Raw genomic sequence first — 20,717 nt, forward strand, 5'->3', positions numbered from 1 at the left:
ATGCATTATAGGAAGGGTTTAAACCGCTAAGGATGAAAGAGATAAGGTCATCATAATCAATGGGTTTACCTACGACTCATAATTCATCAGCCCATGACTTGGCATCATGAAGGTACTCAATGCCGGTTTTGGTTCCCTGCTATAGAGACCGAATCTTCACTTAAGATAGTTGACTCTTGAGCGAGATTTAGAAACAAACTTGGTAGCTAGGTGCATCCAGACTTGGCGCGAAGTGGTCAACCCATAGACTGTTGCCAAAACGGTGTCTACCAAAGTGCTATTGATGAAGTTGAGGAGGAATGGATCCTTCCTTTGCCATAGGACATATTTAGGATTGGCAACTTGGCTATCCTTGTCGTTCAAAACCAAGCAAGGTGATGGTTCAGTTCCATCAAGTATACCCATAAGCTCATTGGCTTTCACGGCTAGAACAAATTGTGATGTCCAGCTTATATAATTGGGTCCCTGCAATTTGCACATGACCATCTGAGCAATATTAGGAGGAGACCACGATGAGGTAGTTGCAGGTGTGTTTGAGGGAGCCATAGGATCGAGTAAAGAGGTGAAAGAAGGAAAAATTAAAGCGTGAGCTAGTAAGGCTCTAATAACATGAAAAGATTGCAATATTACTATAAGACTTTTCTTTTCAATGAATACATTGTGCTGGGCACTACAATATATATATACAGCAGATACAAGTTCAAACGAGAAACATATTATCATGATTTTAATGGGTTAGAGTGGAGAACTATGACCCAACACCCCGCCCAAAATAATATGATATTATCTACTTTTGACTAAATTCGAACGGTTTTATCATTGGGTTTAGCTCAAAATGTCTCATACCATTTAGAGAGAGCATGCTCTATATAAGAGCATCTATTTTTCTCACACACAGGCAATGTAGGATGCCACAATCACCACCTCTTGGGACCTAACATCTTTTCTGGCGACCCTCATAGGCTTATGCATGTCCTCAGGTTGAGTTTCGACTTTGATAATTGATACCATATGTAATAACTTGCTCCAAGTTGTATGATATTGTTTGCTTTGGGCATCAGCCTGCACAGTTTTGTCATTGGGTTTACCCCAAACCCATAACTATCTCTCATAAACTATCACTCTATGTAGGTTACTCATCTCTTCCAAATATGAGATTAGGGTGTTACAAACGTCTCCTCTTAAATTCCTGACATCCTTGCGATGGCCATGTCATGTCGTACTCTAGTACCACATGACCTGACATTATTAAGTAACTTTGATACCATTTGTAACGACCAAGGAAAAAGCGCATAACTATATATGCACTATGATCTCAAAATGATTAGTTAATTTGGAACTTCCCTAGAGTTCCTTATAAACCCAATTCCACCTAATAATTAGGTAATGTGAAACTTAACACTTATGACTATCTCTTATAAACTACACACTTTATGTAGATTATTTATATCTTCCTGATATGGGACTAGGGTGTTACAGTTAGAGTTGACTTATATAGTTTCTTGCAAATGAGTAGAATATCAATAGATTATTAAATTTACGATTTTTTTGTTAGTGTAAGTTTTTAGAATAAGTAATAGGGGAAAATGTAGTTACCCCCTTGAAGTTTCAGAGGTTTTTCAATTTTAACCCCAAAGTTCAAAAATTGGCAATCTACCCCCCTGAAGTTTCAAAATTGACAATATAAACCTTCCGTTTAATTTTTCCATTAAATTGGATGAAATTTTTTTAAAAAAAGCCTGAGGGCAATGATGTAATTTCATAGATTTCCGTACATTTTGACGAAAAAATTAAACGGAAGGTTTAAATTGCCAATTTTTGAACTTTGGGGTTAAAATTGAAAAACCCCTTATACTTCAGGGGGTAAACTGCATTTTTCCCTAAGTAATAATTTAACATGGTTTTAGAAAATTTTGAGTTTGAAGTCTATCTGCATCATTTTACTTTCAATTTTAATTAAATATTTCACTTTATTTATTGAGGGGAGAAAACAAAAAAATTAGAATTAGGATTAGCACTCTGCACATGTTATTAGAGTAGAGGAGGTGAAGAGATTCAAGGAAGGTCTGAGGCGGCAAGAAATGGATTGCTATCGCCCAAAAAAAAAAACAAATTGATTGCTAGCAAGAAAGATATAATGGGCTATGGTAAAAAACATGCATCAAGGAATTCGGGTTATGAACATCAGCATAGCAAGGTTGGAGGTAAATAGACTGGGCTTCAGTGGGCCGACTTCTATAGGCCTGTTAAAACTAAAGCCCATGCATGGCGCCCACATTTCTTTTAGAAGGAGATGCTCTCTAAACTTTGCAGGCATTAAAATTTTATATTTTGTCTTCATGTTTGTAGTCCTCTTCCTTCTCTTGTTTTGCTAGGAAAAAAAAAACGTAATATTAAAATTTTATTTTAGGAAAATAAATAAAAGAATATTCGATGGTGATAAGATAAATTTACCATATGTCCCATGAGACATATCGACTACATGAAAAATAATTATAGGTTTGGCTGCCCGCCACATGACAAACATCTATAAACCATATTCAAAAGCCTCTATTTAAAAGGGCACTCATCCCAAAAATGAAGTATTCTCCTTTCCTCTCAAGTTCTCATAAATATTAACTTAAGTATAGGAGGTTTTCCGGCCATCCTCCATGAAAGAAAGCTATCTTATTGAATCGGTTTTATGAAATGAGTTAGGCGTATAAATTTTTTCATGATATCAGAGTCTATCACAGGACGAATAAGGCCCACACTACTTATTATGTGACAAAGACCAAAAAAAATACTGGCCTGCACGTGAGGGAGAGTGTTAAGAAATTATTTCACATTATCTTTAGACAAGATCTTGAGCATTTTTATCAAGAATAAACAATTTTTTTTTATTAAACCAGTTTTATGAGTTGAGTTATCTGCATAAATTTTTTCACGGTTCTGTTAGAACCCCGTCAACCCGTTCCAGCATCCAAAAATCCTGCTACAGCTAGCGGTTTATGTGAACGTAAACAATTTTTTTAGGCAAGCAAACTGAAAAAATAACAAATGCTGGAATTTCTATGAGAGAGAGAGAGAGAGAGAGAGAGAGAGAAATTTAAGGCAATCTGAGAGGAGAAAGAGAATCAAATTAATCCATATATATATATATATCCTCGAGCCCAGAGCCATCCTAAGTTACTATGCATCCATGTGATGTCTGTGATATCTATCATATTCACGTGAGCCATGATTGAGTGATGAACGAAGCCACGCCAAAAATCAGGATTTCTAATGAATTCACATGGCTCTACATTAATTGCATGCCTACGTACTGTGGGGGTCCTCACTTCTCAATTCTTTATATATCTTTTTAACTTATTACAATGTTTTTTAAGACAATTTCTTACTCTTTTTTAAAAAATAAATTAAAATATTACCTCAACTTATAAATTAAATACTCACACATTATTACTAAAAAAAAAAAAAAAAAATCTTCTGCAAAATATTATCAACGGAACCAATCATGAAGGGGAGATATGATACTGACTAAGATTTTATCTTCTAGAATATATATATATATATATATATATATAATATGTGCAAAAAAAGGGAAAAGGTGAGAGGTACTGACAAAAGAGAGGTATATAGGTTCAATAAATTAGCCGCTCGGGTGTCACAACTTTCAATGCATTTCTATCCTACTTTCATTCAATCTATAAGCACATGGATTGCACCATCTAAGCACATAGATTGCACCGTGAAGGTAATGACTCAATGGTTTAAGAAAATTTTTAAATGATCAATACATACATTAGGACGTGAATTTAAATTTTTACAATAGAGAATCCTTACATATATCTAATTAGTATTAGTCGCATTGAATTCTCATTAATACTGATAGAGCTAGATGCTTAGTCAGACTAATTGAGGGAGCGTCTACGGTTCTCATTGTCTAAATCCCTTATGTGCTGCTCTCAGTCGGTAGGTGCTACGTACTATGGTTACGTTCATATAAGATAGTCACAATTGTTCTCTCTAGTCTACCCTTTTTGTTCATAAAAAATAAATAAATAATTAAAAAAAAAAAAAGCACATGGATTGCAATTACCAAATTATTGACTCATATATATAATCTTGATATATAATATAAAATGGAATAATATAGAGTATAGAATCTATAGATAGAAGAAGACAATTTGAGTCAAAAAAGCATATGATCCTTTTAATAATTGGTACGAGCTAGATACTTATGGCGGGGGATATCATACTGTCTATGTTAAGCCCCCTTTCAAGCACTAAGCGCCAAAAAGAAAGAGGTGCATGGGGGATCGATAGGGATTGTAATCAATTCAGTTTACTTCACGAGACTTCAATCATTTCAGCTCCATTACCATACCCATCCCCTGTTGGAGTTTTCTTTTTTACTTTCCATGCAAGAAAACAATTAAAGATATACTTTCCATAAATAGCAGGCATGAAAAGCAAGGCAACGAGAATATTGAATGTTGTGTTTAATTGAGAGAGAGAGAGAGAGAGAGAGATGGCAAGTGATGAGGTGGTGAAGAGGGTGGAGTGTGCATGCTGCGGCATTTGGGAGGAGTGCACCACCGGCTACATCGGCTGGGTTCGGGAGCGGTTTGGCGGGGACTGGGTCTGCGGCCTCTGCGAAGAAGCCGTCAAAGATGAGCAGGCGCGGCTTGGCGTTGGAGTTGAAGTTGCTCTGAGGGTGCATGCAACCTTTAGAGAGGTGGCTGCACATGCTGATCCGGCTGCTTCCATTGTTGAGCTAATCAAAAAGATTATGTGTTCTTCTTTATCAACTACTAATAAGGCTTCTTTGCCATGAGCTTTTTAACTCCTAATTAAGTACCTTGTACACCAAGCTAACGTTGATGATGCTTAGCTTAATTATGATGTTAATGGAGCTGGAAAAACAGTTAGCCACCTGCTCCTTCATGTAAAGGCTAATTGTTCAGCACTGATTAATTAATGGCGGAAATATTCTAAAATATTTTCAGGTTCTTGCCATTTATAGCATTCAGCACAATATTTGCACGCTTGATCAGGAAGCTTAAATATTGATTACACAATTGAGATATGGATTACAAACTTGATAGAGTTCATGATCACATACTGTACAAAGAGCCATCATCTTTCTTTTGGCTAATGCATAGTTGGGACCCAGGAGGGAAAACAAGATGTGATGAAGATGATTAAGAAAAAAAATACAAATGGAATAACACATAATATGTTAATTTTTGGGAGACGAATTCATAAAATGTGTATATTTTATAAAGAATTGTAAACATTTTGAGGGGACATTCATCCCTACCCTAACACATGGGTCCGCCCCTGTATGACTAGCTAGGAATCTATAGAGAACTTGTTGAACCTCCCGTTGGAACGTGGGTACGATTGAGAAGTCATCCCCAAATACTATTTACATTTTTTTTTTCTTCAAAAAAATTAATAACCAAAACATTTTCATTTTTTATATTAAATCATTTACTTTTTATTGATATTCAAATAAAAAAATCACTATAAAATAAATTTTTTTTTCACTATTCAATATTACTTTTTCACTTTTCTATACAGATCATTATTCTCATTTTTTCTTTTTCCCATCAAAATATGAACAGTATCTAAGGGTGGAATGATATTTTCCAAACAATACCCGGCACCCCTAGAGCTGACATAATTGACTATTTGCACTCCTACAAGAAAAGCAAATATTCTCAAAAGAATCAAAGTCCAAAATACTGAAATTTCTCTACTAAAATGTATTTCTCTCAATCAAGTAATAAGTAACAGTCAATTAATCGACAAAGTCTTCAATGTATTATATCCAATGGGAATTATAAATCTAAAGCCTTAAATTTTTTGTTGCTCCAAATGGTAAGCTGAGAATCACCAATATGAAAATTCATGATAATATCGATATTCTAGTTAATAAAAGACAAAAACAAGAAGTACTAATCCATGACCGCAACATCATCATTCACAGCTAACAAATCTGTCACCAATTACCTGTGGGAAAACAAAACGACAGCTTATGTAGGATTAACAACGCCTTTAAAAGTTGCCGTTGTAAACAAATCTGTCAAGTTGATCGGCAAATACGACAAGGGCGGCAGCCCTTGTAAACAACATATACAGTGCAGACGGAGCTGCTAGCTTGACAAAACCGATCGAGAGAGAAAGAGAGAAAGAGTCGGCTCTACGTTGTATATAAAAAGGCTTGCTTGGTAAGATGCATGGAATTAAGAGGAGGAAGATCGAAGGTGTAATTAATTAAGGAATAATTGCACGATGAAGAACAACAGATGTATACCAATCTCGTCCCTGGTATTGAGGATCCTCACTCTAGCGAAATTACTTTCTTCTATCGCATTATTTGTTACTGACAAAATAAACTTGGGATTGGATGATGATTCCAAAGCAACCTTCAAGGATATCTTCGCATACAGGTAATTAATATTATTGCTCGATCGATCGGCAGATACATATATATATTCTTAATTTCATAATCAAAGGCATATTAAGTACCATCAAGGGTAGTCGTTAAGTGGCCTTAAGATAATTTTTATGTAGTTAGGTAAATACTTGGGAATGGGTTTGATTCTTGCAATGGGAATCATCATGCTTTATTAGTGTAAATTATTTTTGGTCCCACTGATGTTATGATAAGGTTGAGTCAAGCTATCCCTCAAGTCCGTCTGCTTGAGTGAGCATTTGCGGTTCTTGCCACCTAAGCCCCTCATGTCATTAGTCACGTTCAAATAGAGTAACCACCATCTCCTACAAACCTCATTGACTGTACGTAGTGCATGACCTACCTATAGCCTGACCGCAAGTGTTCTTTCAAGCTCGATTAAACCGTAGTCTGACCGAACATCAATAAAACTTAAGGTGATTTACACTGATCAGACATGAAAATTCTCATTGCATGAGTCGAACTCATCTCCTAGCGCTACATCTTTGCTTGCTCTCATTTTATTATCATCACATTTACCTGAATTTTAGTTGGTCTATGGGAAACACATTGGCAGGTATGTGGTTGCCATTGCAGCAACAGGTGCAGTCTACACCTTATTCCAGTTACCTTTCGCTATTTACTATGCAACCAAAGGAAAAAGATTAAACGGATGCTTTCCAGAGTTTGACTTCTACGGAGACAAGGTAATTAAGATTTACTAGTCAACCATACATTGCCCTCCGATCCTTAAGAGGATCCACAGTGACATCTCCAGATGTTTGGAGAAACAATTATTTGGAGAAACAATCTTCCAGTACCCTATCTCATTTTAATATTTATTTCCCTTTTCTCCTCCCCTCTCTCTCCACATGGGTGCTTTCGAGAATAAAAAAGAATAAAGTTAAAATAATAATTATATTTAAATAAAATAAAGTGAGATTTAGAGAGTTTAAAATATAGTGAGATTTAGAGAGTTTAATTATTGTATGGTGCTTTTAAAAAGTTGCTAGTTAAACTTAAAAATGTGAATTTTTAAACCAAATTTTAAATAAAGAATAAAGAGTTCAATGGAAATTAATTAATGCTCTAAAACTCTAGTCTTCTTTTTTTTTCTTTTTTTTTTTCTTTTTCTTTTCTCTCTCTCTCTCTCTCTCTTTTTCTATTAATCTCTTATATATAGATCATGATGGTTATTGGTAAATTTATTTGATGTGAGTTTATTCCGCAGATCGAGTAGAAAAATATGGTTCAAAATGATCTTATGAACATTTTCGTTTTTGGTAGCCAATTAGTTAATTGAGCGAGGGAAAGAAAATTGGTTACTTTTTAAATAATTTTTGACTAAATTATAATGAAAAAGAGTAATGTTATATAGTCATCCTCTGCTATCTCACTCTTATATTATTTGGCTGATATAATAGTACCTATCAATCCTTTGAATTGGATCAACCTTTATTTAAAAAGAAAAAAAATCAAATGGGTAACAGGTACTATCACATCAGCTTCAACTTTAGCTTGTCAAGTTTATTAATAATATTATTTAAATTATTATCAACAAAATATAATTAAGGATTTGATTTCACAGCTCATCAGCTTGCTCCTGGCCACGGCTGTTGGTGCTGGTTTTGCTGTCCTTGTTGAGTTCAATAGAACCGTGGACGGTCTGGTTGGTGATTTCTTTGATAAAGCAATTATTGCAACCGGTGTTCTATTGGGGGCAACTATTTGCATGGTTGTAGTTTCAGTGCTTTCATTTATCAGTCGGGCCAGCAAGTAAAGGATTCTTTGGAGTAGTTTATTCTTGCCTTTCTTTTACCAATATTGAGACCATTTTAAATATAATAATAATAATAATAATAATAAAAAAATTGAAGTCTCTACTCATGCCGGTGCCTTTTATTTTCTTTTTCTTTTTTAAATATTTTCTGTATTTCTTTATGTAATAAAAGATTATTATTATTATTATTATTGTTATTATGACTTTTACTAATACCCAGGCAAGTTTGAATCGATGCCTTGCTAAATGGGTGGCAGAATATCATCAAAGTAAACCATAATAATTAAACTTGCCAGTAAAAGGTTGAAGGCATTGGGCCATTACTCTCATAATGCTCTGGCCTGTTGTATTGTAAAGACAGAACAGCGCGCTAGCATGACAATTGACAAGCCACTAGCTCATACAAGCAGTTTTCTAATTCATCACTTGGTTTGATTCGAATAAGACTCACACATAATAAATTTAGATTCAAGATATATAAGATACATCGATTAAGAAATGCCATTCAAAGTATGACTGTAAATTTTTGACACAATCTGCGAATTTGACATTAATCGAATATAAAATTGGCGAGTTAGGGTTGAGGAGTATAACTCGTTAAATTAAATGATTCGGATTAGAATTAACCTATATGGTCTTATTCCCATACTTCGTCACGGCCTAAAACTCGACACAAGATATTTAAGGCTGACAATTTTTAACCCAATCTACAAATTTGACATGAACCAAACACGAAATTAATAGGTTTGAGTTGATAGGATTAGAGTTGACTTTTATAATTTTATATACATGTTTTGACATAATTCGAACCCGACATGTGAACACAAATTGCCACTCCTAAATTTCTAAACAACTCTTAAAGTTGTTTGGTATGTGAATTACAATGTTTCGCTTTCCAACAAGAAGGTTTGTTGTTAATTTTCATTAATCGAGTATGATAAGGAAACAAAGTCTCTCTTCATTACTTTTGAGTATAACACCAGGGAAAAAAAAAAAAAAAAACAGTCTGTTTAATTGTTGGTAGGCCTATGGTGTAGTGTACCGCGCGACTAACGAGGTGACTCCTAGCATGTAATAACCCTCAATTTGAGCACTGTTATTTGAGTAGCCACCATACGTCAGTCCCTAAAGTACTAGCAGTAGCTTCCTAAATGTAGGGAAAACTCAAAAAAATAATAAGGCCGACTAGAGTGTCTATGGGTTGATTCTAGTCCAAGACCAACCGCTTTTGTGAGATTTGACCAAGGAAGATGATCCAAATCTTCCCTCTCCTTCTACTCCCTCTATCTAAGTTATTTATCTCTCTATCAAATTTGCCTAGGTATTTTACAACTCAATGCTAATTGGTATGATATTTTTCGCTTTAGGCCTCGGCCTGTGCGGTTTTGTTATTGGGATTACCTTACCCCAAAAGGCCTAGTTAATATCATTTCGAGAGCATGCTCTTATATAGGTACATCATATTTCTCGTACTCAAGCAATGTGGGACTCCACAATCACTCTCTCTTGAGACCGAGCGTCTTTATTAATTGTTTCTTGGTAAGACAGTGGCGGATTGTTGGGGTTCTTTACCACCCTGAATTTTTTTATAATCTCAATAAATATACTATTTTCTATAGCATAGTCCCATCAATATTAACTTTTCACCCCCCAAATGGTTTCCAGCTTTCCACCGGTGCTTGGACCAAAACAAGGAAGCAATAAGTTATATGCTTATAGCTTTTAAAAAAAACACAAGTACAATATAGATTATTTTATAGATATGTAATGTTTATATATAATTATGAGATGATTTATTGAAAAATTAAATTTAAGATTTGTCTGTTTTTATTTTACATAAAGTCATAAATTGACGCACACACACATTGACATGTATTTATTTATTTATGTAGGTTCAGACCCCAAACACAAAATAAATAAATAAATAAAATTGATTTCTCCCCTGGAGCTGTGTTTATTTTATTCCTTCATATGAAAGAACCATGTTAACGTGCTTTGTTTTTCTATTGCATTGGTTCATTTTTTTTCTTTTCTTTTCTAATTAAAAATGGCAGGTGGATGAGACCAATTGTAACTATTCTATTTGGGCGTGAAAATAGTAGCATTTACTCGCTAGAAGCCGCACAAGAAGAGCATAGACGGTGGGAACCGCAGACGCTTCTTCAAGTCCAACTAAGTCATACTTGACCTAATTTCATTAGGGCATCAATAAAAAACAAAGTGGTTTACACTAATTAAAAATGAAAATTCTCATTTGCGGGATTTGAATCATGCCCTAGTGGTTTATTTTCTTCTTGGGAAAAATACAAAAAAAAAGCCTCTTGAACTAACAACCGTTTTTTAAATTGCCTTATTGCCTCATGAAATTTAAAGTGTGCTAAGGTGGTACATCAAACTACCAAAGTGTGTCAAAAATGCAACTTTTCTTAAAAAATAAAAATAAAAATAAATAAAAAATAAAAAATTATATTCTTATACTAACCTTATTCTCTTAAAAACTTTATTTATCCAAAGTCTTCAATGTATTATATCCAATGGGAATTATAAATTCAAAGCCTTCAACTTTTTGTTGCTCCAAATGGTAAGGTGAGAATCACCATGAAAGGTCATGATAATATCAATATTCTAGTTAATAAAAAAACAAAACAAGAAGTAATCCACGACAGCAACATCAATGCATCATTAATCACAGCTAACAAATCTGTCACCTATTACGGTATTCCCTGTGGGAAACAAAACGACAGCTTATATAGGATTAACAATGCCTTTAAAAAGTTGGCGTTTGATCGGCAAATACGACAAGGGCGGCCCTTGTAAACAACATATACAGTGCAGACGGAGCTGCTAGCTCGACATAATCGAGAGAGAGAGAGAGAGAGAGAGAGAGTCGGCTCAAATCCGTGTATAAAAAGGCTTGTTTGGAAACATGCATGGAATTAAGCAAAGTGAAGGAATAAGAAGGGTGTAATTAATTAAGGAATAATTGAATGATGAAGAAGAACAGAGGTATAGCAATCTCGTCCCTGGTATTAAGGATCCTCACTCTAGCGAAATTACTTTCTTGTATCGGATTATTTGTTACCGACAAAATCACCTTGGGATTGGATGGTGATTCCAAAGTAACCATCTTCAGCTTCAAGGATGTCATCGCATACAGGTAATATTGCTCCATCGGCAGATACATATTAATCTTTCATAATCAAAAACAAATTAAGTACCATCAAGGGTAGTCGTCGCAATGGGAATTCTGGAATTCTCATGCATTATTTGTGTAGATCATTTTGGGTTTCACTCGTGTCATGATGAGGTTGGGTCAAGCTATCCCTCAAGTTTCCTGACTTGAGTGATGAGCGTTTATGGTTTCCATTATCTAAGCACCTACTGTCATTAGTCATGTTCAAGTAGAGTAGCCACTCTAGCCACCCCCTCCTACTTTTAACCTCCTTGAGTGTGGTGCAGGACCATTAACAACACCTGTTTACGAGCGTTTTTTCACGCTCGATTGAACTATAGCCTAACTAAACATCAATAAGACCCAAAGTGATTTACACTGATTAATCAAGTATGAAGATTTTCATTGCATGATTCGAATTAACTCATGCCCTAATGTTTAGGTAACAACATGATCTGAATTGTCTTACAGCCATTGAACCACCACCCTTAATGCTTTTTTTCATGAATCATATATATATATATATATATATATATATATATATACAACAATTTGTTGTCCTTTTAGTCTTGTATAAATCGACTCATTAGTATTAATTATGTTCCAGAGTAACAATATCTTTGGTTTCTCTACATTTACCTGAATTCTGGTTGGTCTATGGTAAACACATTGGCAGGTATGCGGTTGCCATTGCAGCGATAGGTGCAGTCTACACCTTATTACAGTTACCTTTTGCTATTTACTATGCAATCAAAGGAAAAAGGTTAAACGGATGCTTTCCAGAGTTTGACTTCTACGGAGACAAGGTAATTAAAATTTACTAGTCAACCATATATTGCCTTACCTCCCTGAAACTCAAGTGTCCTTTTTCCTTTTTTTTTTTTTTTTTTGTTTCCCTTTTTTTCTCCTTTTCTGTTTATCTCTTATATATTATAATGGTCATTAGTAAATTTATTTGATTTGTGAGTTTATACCGTTGAGTAGAAAAATATAGTTCAAAATGGTTTTATGCATATTTTTCATTTTTGGTAGCCAATTAGTTAATTGAGCGAATAGAAGGAAATTGGTTACGGATAATCTTTTAAATACTTTTTGAATAAATTATAATGAAAAAGAGTAATGTTATATACGGATATACCCATCTCCTATTCTGCTTTCATATTATTGGACTGATGTGACAACACAATTAAAAATAAATAAAAATCTAAGGGATGATGGGCACTGCCACGTCAACCCAATCGTATATGATAAATAAGTATTTAGAATTACTCGTATAAATTATCCCTTATCTTATCAAGACATAAATGGTTTCCAGGTATCCTTAAAGACTGTTCACTTTACTTTCTCTTAGAATTCCCTTACTGTTTCCCTCAAATTTGTCTATGCTTTCCTTTTTTTTTTTTTTTTTAGAGAGAGAAGCTGGACAAAACTTGATTGTTGTTAATGTGTTGCATTTGGTTCTACTTTCTGTTTAATTATCCCAAAATATAGCCGAGTGCCAAGTTTATTAATAATATTATTTAAATTAGTATCATTATTATCAACAAAATATAATTAAGCATTTGATTTCACAGCTCATCAGCTTGCTCCTGGCCACAGCTGTTGGTGCTGGTTTTGCCATCTCTGTTGAATTCAAAAGAAACGTAGACAATCTAGCTGATGATTTCTTGGATAAAGCAATTATTGCAACCGGTGTTCTATTAGGGGGCAACTGTTTGCATGGCTGTAGTTTCAGTACTTTCATCCATCAGTCGAAGCAGCAAGTAGAGGATTGTTTGGATTAGTTTAATCTTGCCTTCTTTTAGCAATATTGAGACCATTCTCTAGGCTGATGCTTTTTTATTTTCTTTTTCTTTTTAAATATTTTCTGCATTTCTTTAAATAATGTAAGATTATTATTATTATTGTTATTATTATGACTTTTACTAATAGCCAAGCAAGTTTGAATATCATCAAAGTAAACAATAATAAACTTGCCAATAAAAGGCTAACAAGGTGACTCCCAGCATGTAATAACCCTCAATTTGGGCATTGTTATTTGAGTAGCCACCATGAGTGTCAAGGTCCACTAAAGCAGTGGTAGGAACTTCCCTAAATCACATTCATTTTATTTTCTAAATGTAGAGAAAACTCTTAAAATAATCACATTCATTTTTTTATTTTAATATAAAAAGGCTTTTTATTTTTTCTATCATTTATTTGAAACAATATTTAAATTACTTGTTTTCCTCTATCTTTCTCCTAGGCTAATGGGATCATGTTTATTTCTGTTTTATTTTTTATTTTAAAAAAAAAATTACCCTATATAAAGTATTTTTCCTAAAAGATTTGCTTAACTGCATATTCTCATAGCCTTTGACCGTCCCATTTTGGACCAGCTCATCCTTGTGACCTTGAATTTATGTTCTTTATAGCCCCCACCAAAATTTTTCCAGAATTGATTTCTGCTTTCTAATGGAAAATAAGTCCCTTGTGTGAGCCCTTGCAGTTGGCCATTGATAAGAATATAGTATATAATTGACTTAATACAAGTCATTATCAACCGTGTCCATCTCTTTGCAAACCCTATCTTCCTCATCATTGCTTCCAAAAAATCTCATTCTATCATGTCATATGCCTTGTTCATATCGAGTTTAGGAGTCATATATCCAACCTTTCCTTGCATCCTTACATTTATGTTATAAAGAGCCTCATAGGCCACCAGGATACTATTACTTATCAGCTTTTCAGGAATGAAGACACTTTGGTTTTAAGAAATAATACAGAACAAAATTTTAACCTATTAGCTAATACTTTTGCAATTAATTTATACAAAAAATTGCATAAGCTAATACATCTATATTACGACACTTTTGATGGATTTTTCGCTTTCGGGATTAGGGCAATAAAAGTGAAATTTATAGCCGAATCCAAAAAACTAGGGGTGTCAACTCAGTCTGATTTCCCGATTTTTGGCCAAAACCGGAACCGGAACCGGGGTATCCCGGTTCTCGGTTTTGGTAAACCGGAACCGGAACCAGAACCGGCCCGGCCGGTTCCGATTTTACTCGGTCCGGTAACCGGTTTTTGAAAAAAATTAGTGTTTGGAGTTCATTTTAGGTATTGGGCCTAAAATAAACCCATTATTTTTTTCATAAGTTAGCTCATTTAAAAAAAAGCTAGTAATCTTTTTGTCTAAATTAAATAGGTTTTATTGTGATTGTTCCAAATAATTAAAAAATAAACCCAAAAAAACCTAAAAATCCTAAAAAATCAATGTTTTTGCCTATATGAGCCTTAGAAATAAAAATTCATATCTTTTAAAATACCCTAAAAATCATTTTAAAACCTTCAAAACCAGAAAAGTGAGAAACCTAATTGCCTAAGATCCTAAACGCTGCATAAAAGACTAAAAGAATTAATATATATATATATAATTTAATAAAATAAGACCCGGTTTTGATTTTCCTGGTTTTTACCGGGTGCCAAAAACTGGGACCAGAACCGGGGTCCCAATTTTTTTTTTTGGCAACCGGAACCGAAACCGGTCCCCGGTTTCCCGGTCCCAGTTCCGGTTTCTCCGTTATTTTTGACACCCCTACAAAAAACCAAAATTTAAGAAACTAAGTACAGCATGACATACCTCAACTCTTACAGTTGTCCAAATTTGCATTAAAAGCATTAAAAGAAAACTTGTCCCCACGCTATTGCTGCCACATCCACCTGCTTTGCATTAATATAGCATTTACCACACTCTTACACACTTCAGCATTCAGGAAGCTTAAATTCTGGCACAATTGAGATATTACAACTTGATAGATCTGGTTCATAATTACATCTCCCGTACAAAACAGCCATCATCTTTCTTTTGGCTAATGGTTGGGACCCAGAAGGGAAAGAAGAAAAGTCCTGTAATGACCTGATGTTTCTGAGTTGACTGCATCATTCAATGTCTTCTTGTATTTCTTCAAGTATTCAGCTTTTATATACTGCATATCGATCTCAGCCCTGGTCACAATTACCCTTATAATGGTGTTGTCATTAGTTCCTAAACCCTTCATAGCTTTATGCAACACCTGCAAAAATTTAGAGGTGATAGGACACATCCATGACCTTATTGGTAGGTTCTTGAGTACCATGATGCCAAACCATCAGTAAAAGTAGAATATCTGGCTTTGTTTGTGCAGATATACAAGAGATAAAGAAACACAGAGAATCAGTTTTGCTAAGTATTCATCACTATGGAATTTTGATATCAGAATGGTGGATATAGTCATGAATCAATTGTTAAGTCACTTACTTTTTCTTTTGCTGGTTTCTACTGTTTACAATGGAACTTATTGGAATAATGGAAGGGGGTATTTGGAGGGCCAATCCAAAGAAAATTGTGAGTAAGCTTTACAGAATTATTGTGAAGTTGTGCAAATAGAAATTGGTCCCTATAGTAGAAGTTTTGTACACTATAACATTGGCGTTATCCAATAAGAAACAAAGAACATGTGAAAGCTTTGAAGTTGTCCCTACTATAATAATATGCCTTCAAGAATCAAGCTGATTTCAACTATACACTATAATAAGAGGTTTTTTGTTCTGACATGCTATTCCTAAAACTTAGGGTAGTTGTCTCTACTAGAATCAGGTAACATAGACACATTACTAGCAGGTTTTTCATTTACCTTGCCTTTCTTGCATAAAACGCCAAGTTTGTGAAATTATTTTTGTAACAAACTTCTCCATTATAGCCAAATTGCAGCAAAGAGAAACAACAGCTAAGCTTAGAGAGTGGGATGATACCTTTGCAAAGTACTTTGCAGGATTCTCTGCACAGCGTAAAATTGTCAAGAGAGCATATTCAAAATGACCTGATGTTTCACTCTTTATTGCCTGAGATAAGTTCAGTTTGGCCAAGTGTCAGAACAGAAATTTCAAGAGTGAATAAGCTTGGAGTGGAGAATCGATAAACAAAAGGGTGAGATCATAGAAAGAAACTATACACTTTTTAGTGAATTTCCATACATGCCATGGTAAGCATAACAAATAGCAGCCAATTGTGCCCTGCTTCGCTGACAGAATATGCGAATAAAGGTGTTCTCATCAGTTCCCAATTTCTTCTCCCCTGCTTTAAAAAGAGCCTTTGCATCCTTCTCAGTTATTGCTCTGTCAACTTCCAGACCTTCATAACGGGGTGTGCTTACATATGCAAGCAAGAGCTACACCAAGTATTTTGCATTAAGATAATGAAGACATTCCTTGTATATCTTAACAAAAGATATTCTAAAATATGAGAATTGAACGTTAAAAAGACTCTGCATGACAAGGATTCAAGTTGGACACCTTGTTATCACAAACCATGCATCAAGCCACCCGTCATTATAGATATACAGTCCTCTAAGATCAGTAGGTTGTCTAGTTACTTCGCTCTCTATTTCAATTTCAAAGCATCCTTGGAAAAAGCATTTTGAAATTCAGAAGAACTACATGGAGAAGCCATTGAACAGCTCAAATAATGCCCGGGCACACATGACAAGGGTTAAAGTTGGATAGCTTGCTATCTCAAAAACCAAGCAGCTACCCCTCATTTCAGATATACAGTACTCTAAGATCCTTACGTATTCCAAACTCCAATAACTAAAAGAAGAAGAATAATTAAACCCAAATCCTAAAGACTGAAATGCTAGCTTCCCAAAAAATTCCAATAAAACAAAAAATCATTTTTTTCCCCTTTCTGCTGAGGCGCTGCCATGTATTACATCTTTTTTACCTACCCTACTAAGACATTGACACAATCCCTTTTCCTTTCTTTTTCCTCCCCGTGCCCCCACTGAGTACCTTTTTGCTGTCCTTTTCTTCACACAACCAGCAAAGGAGATAGAGCCCAAAAAAAAAAAACAAAAAAAGCAAAGGATATAGAAGAGATTGGTGCTTTCCTCCCCCTCTTCCTGCTTTTTTCTTATCTATTATTCTGGTCAGTTAGGCCCCCACGCTCCCACAGCTGCACTTCTTCTTCTTTTTTCCTATCTTACAATGTGATTTTGGGTCACTTTGTCCCCCATGGCCCCATGCCCCTAAGGCCCACTTAATGGCTTGTGTTTTCTAAGAAGTAAGAACCAAGAATCATTATTAGAAATATTATTAATTGGACTTGGTTCTGAATTTGGGGTCACTTAGGAGTTAGGCCTCTACGGCCACTCTTGCTTTTTTTCTTTTTGATTTTGGTCATCCATTTTACTGCCTGGTTATGAATTCAGACTGAACTTAATCATGTTTGGGTCACTTGGCCGGCCCCTCACAACAAAATCTTGGCTCCACCACTGTTAGCAACTCTGCAACCCAAGGCACAACCAAAGGATTCCTCTACTTCATGATCCAGCAGCACAACCAAAGGATTCCTCTATTTCATAGTCCAGCAGCAGGTGCAATATATAAATTCATTATTAATTTAATTCTGACTTTTAAAAGCCTCATCTTCAATGTACACAGCAATTGCTAAGGGTCATCCTACAGACAGAAGGTCATGCTTTATTTAATATGTTAGGCAGTTTTGCATATCCATTGGTCATTTGCAGGGCTTACTTTTTAGCCAATATTAAGTTGCAGTTACATTCAAGTACATATAATCATAGATCATACCAACACTTAGAAGCCCACATGGCTACAACATTATGATTTGCAGTTACATTCAAGTACATATAATCATAGATCATACCAACACTTAGAAGCCCACATGGCTACAACATTATGAACGCCCTATTTGAAGGGGGTTGGGAACATTAACTCTGGATTTTATCAGAATGCAAATCATATAGACAAACAAAAGGACAGTTAAATGAGATACCTGGATATTATTCATAAAATGCTGTTAGCTTAAAGTGAGAATTTCAAAAAGGAATCAAAGATATTTGTCTCCAAAGCATAATAGTTCAGCCTTGATTAAAGCAAAATTCAGAAACATAGAGAAAGGTTACCTTTTTATGATCTGCAGAGGTGTTTCTTTCAATATCATGTTCAAGGGGAACTCCAAATTTTGAATGATATATTTGTTTAAAACTTTGTATCTGAGACGGGGTACGAGAACATAATACTTCAGTTGCAGCTTCAAAATTATGTGTCTCTGTTAATGCCTGCCTGGGAATGATTGCATCACGTCCTGCTGGATCATGCATCCAGAGGAGAACTGCTGTCTGATAAATCGAAGAATATCATATGAACAGGAGTTAAAGCTATAATAAATATATCAGCATATAGAATTCAGATCTAGATGCTTTGGCAGAGTTTATAAATACTGTCATATACAATTCTATCTCCAGTAGTTGAGTGCAAAAAAGAAATGAAAAAAGAAAAAAAAAAAAAAAAAATCATAAAAAAGGTATAGCTGCTCCACAGACCTTAGCCTAAAAGAATTCATGAGTAGGTATAATATTGCTACCTCTAGTTTTCCATGAAGCTCTGAAGACAAGCGTTTAAGAAGGTCATCAGAATACATTGTTCTATATTCTTGTTGGATGAGAGCACGCTGTGTTGCATCACGATGGGCAAGAATGCTGACCACTGCTGCAGTATCGCACCCTAACCCTGGAAAAACAAAATTAAACAAGAGTATTTGGAAATGAATATTCTGCATACGCAATGAAAATTCTTAAAACACCTCGTAGAAGACTCAATGGGAAATCCCAATATCCTTAATATGGCAGCTCACAGAAGGAATATTGTTAATATCTCCTCTTTTTAAACTTTGGGATGTATAACAATCAATATCTTGTACAATCAAAATGTAGGAAACTGGTGGCGGAACTTGATTTGTTCCACCAAGAACTACCACTCAAAAAAATTAAGGCCCCATTTGTTTCATCATAAAACCTTTTTCTGGAAAAATGTTGACTCCACTTTTGGGTGTTTGGGCAGCTGAAAATTTTGAAACCGAAAAACATTTTCAGTTGACCAAAGAAAACAATGCTAATGGGGCATAAAAAATGTTTTACTCTTTTCGTTTCCATAAACCATTTTCCACCCCTCTCCGTCACCACAAACCCTCATTCTCTCTCTCTCTCAAACAGAAATCACCGCCGTCAGCGACCGCTATTGGCAACCACCATCTCACTCTCTCTTCTCTTTGCCTTCCACAATCGGCAACCACTATTGTCTTTGCCTAGCAATAGCCACCAACTTCACAATGCCACCGCCATCAACCACTGGAGACCATCGCCGTCACGCTACCACTGGTCTTCCGCCGCTGTCTAATCTTCTCTCTCCACTATCAACCACTGGAAATCATCGACTTTCTCTGCTCTCTCTCTCTCTCTTCCATGCCGCCTGTTTTCATGTTCATTGTGATTTGTGGATGGCCGATTAGTTGGATTATAAGGTGTTGATCTTTGATTAAGGTTTTGATAGGTGTGATTTTTTGAATTTGGTGTTTGTGTGGTGATTTTGCTGCAGTGTATGCTGATTTTCGGTGAGAGGACTGTGGTGGTGATTTCTGGTGTGTTTTTAAAGCATTTTCAACTTCCAACCAAACACTTAAAATGTTTTCCAAACCATTTTTTTGCAACCAACCACTGAAAGATAGCCAATTTTTCCTGAAAACATTTTCCAACAGAACATTTTACACTAAAACAAACAAGGGCTAACTTGCCATCTTACAGTGAACATCTGTTGCCTTGTGAAGACAATTATGGCACAACTTAATTTACCCACCAAGCCCTAAGCCAGCATTATATTAGCTGCTTTCAGGTGACTTTTAGCCAACAAAAGCTTCACCTAGTTAATCCCCAACCCATCTACAAAGCCTCATGACCCTCTCTCAACAAATAGAGCTTCACGATTTTCCCCAGCCCCAAGTAACCAAATAAGCAAGCCTAAAAAAAATTTCCAACTCTGTCCTTCACCATTTGGTCATGCCATCATAAATTATTAAGACTCCGTTCTAACTATTTCAGGAAATAAAATTACCAAATATAACATATTCTACTGATTTAAGATGATAATCTTGTAGCAATAAAAAATATTAACTTTTTCAGCTTAACTTCCAATGGCAGAATCTTTTCAAACCAACTTTTGGGTCCTATTTTTGCTCATGACAAACCAATGGTTTAGAACTTTTTTTTTTTTTGAAATCCAATGGTTTAGAACTATTTACAAGTTTTAGACAATGATTCTACTCATTTCTTATAAATATATCCAGCATTCAAATGTATACCAGTTGTTCAGTTGCATATTAATACAAAATAAGATAAAAGACAAGATGACTTTCTAGGTCACTTAAAAGTCTTAAAAGTTGTCATGGCACAAATTCTTCGTTGCTTCTGTTGTTCATACACACTTTAAAAATAATATTTTGAACT

The 20,717-nt window shown here is 35.0% G+C and overlaps 3 protein-coding genes and 1 pseudogene across 3 annotated transcripts; 3 read left to right on the forward strand and 1 right to left on the reverse strand.

The window, feature by feature from the left end:
* The first annotated feature begins 4,262 nt into the window (after window positions 1–4,262).
* LOC132185786 (uncharacterized) lies at window positions 4,263–4,978 on the forward strand. The gene has a single exon (XM_059599573.1). The coding sequence runs from the start codon at window positions 4,514–4,516 to the stop codon at window positions 4,817–4,819; it is 306 nt and encodes a 101-aa protein (XP_059455556.1). The 5' UTR covers window positions 4,263–4,513; the 3' UTR covers window positions 4,820–4,978.
* Window positions 4,979–6,282: 1,304 nt separating this feature from the next.
* Window positions 6,283–8,225, forward strand: LOC132185420 (CASP-like protein 4D1). Its single transcript, XM_059599196.1, has 3 exons — window positions 6,283–6,440; window positions 7,023–7,152; window positions 8,034–8,225. The coding sequence occupies exons 1-3, from the start codon at window positions 6,283–6,285 to the stop codon at window positions 8,223–8,225; spliced, it is 480 nt and encodes a 159-aa protein (XP_059455179.1).
* Window positions 8,226–11,215: 2,990 nt separating this feature from the next.
* Window positions 11,216–13,181, forward strand: LOC132185421 (CASP-like protein 4D1). Its single transcript, XM_059599197.1, has 3 exons — window positions 11,216–11,382; window positions 12,074–12,203; window positions 12,972–13,181. The coding sequence occupies exons 1-3, from the start codon at window positions 11,216–11,218 to the stop codon at window positions 13,179–13,181; spliced, it is 507 nt and encodes a 168-aa protein (XP_059455180.1).
* A 1,852-nt stretch (window positions 13,182–15,033) lies between these two features.
* On the reverse strand, window positions 15,034–19,978 carry LOC132185688 (annexin D5-like; annotated as a pseudogene).
* Window positions 19,979–20,717: the final 739 nt, after the last annotated feature.

The sequence above is a fragment of the Corylus avellana genome, chromosome ca6 (assembly GCF_901000735.1).
Source record: "Corylus avellana chromosome ca6, CavTom2PMs-1.0".
Classification (NCBI taxonomy): domain Eukaryota; kingdom Viridiplantae; phylum Streptophyta; class Magnoliopsida; order Fagales; family Betulaceae; genus Corylus; species Corylus avellana.

What these genes read in the sequence shown, in the direction of transcription:
- LOC132185786 (XM_059599573.1), top strand. Translation starts at nt 4,514, where the DNA reads ATGGCAAGTGATGAGGTGGTGAAGAGGGTGGAGTGTGCATGCTGCGGC.
- LOC132185420 (XM_059599196.1), top strand. Translation starts at nt 6,283, where the DNA reads ATGAAGAACAACAGATGTATACCAATCTCGTCCCTGGTATTGAGGATC. An exon ending in AAGGATATCTTCGCATACAG is followed by an intron (nt 6,441 to 7,022) that starts GTAATTAATATT and finishes ACACATTGGCAG; the next exon opens with GTATGTGGTTGCCATTGCAG. An exon ending in TTGACTTCTACGGAGACAAG is followed by an intron (nt 7,153 to 8,033) that starts GTAATTAAGATT and finishes TTGATTTCACAG; the next exon opens with CTCATCAGCTTGCTCCTGGC.
- LOC132185421 (XM_059599197.1), top strand. Translation starts at nt 11,216, where the DNA reads ATGAAGAAGAACAGAGGTATAGCAATCTCGTCCCTGGTATTAAGGATC. An exon ending in AAGGATGTCATCGCATACAG is followed by an intron (nt 11,383 to 12,073) that starts GTAATATTGCTC and finishes ACACATTGGCAG; the next exon opens with GTATGCGGTTGCCATTGCAG. An exon ending in TTGACTTCTACGGAGACAAG is followed by an intron (nt 12,204 to 12,971) that starts GTAATTAAAATT and finishes TTGATTTCACAG; the next exon opens with CTCATCAGCTTGCTCCTGGC.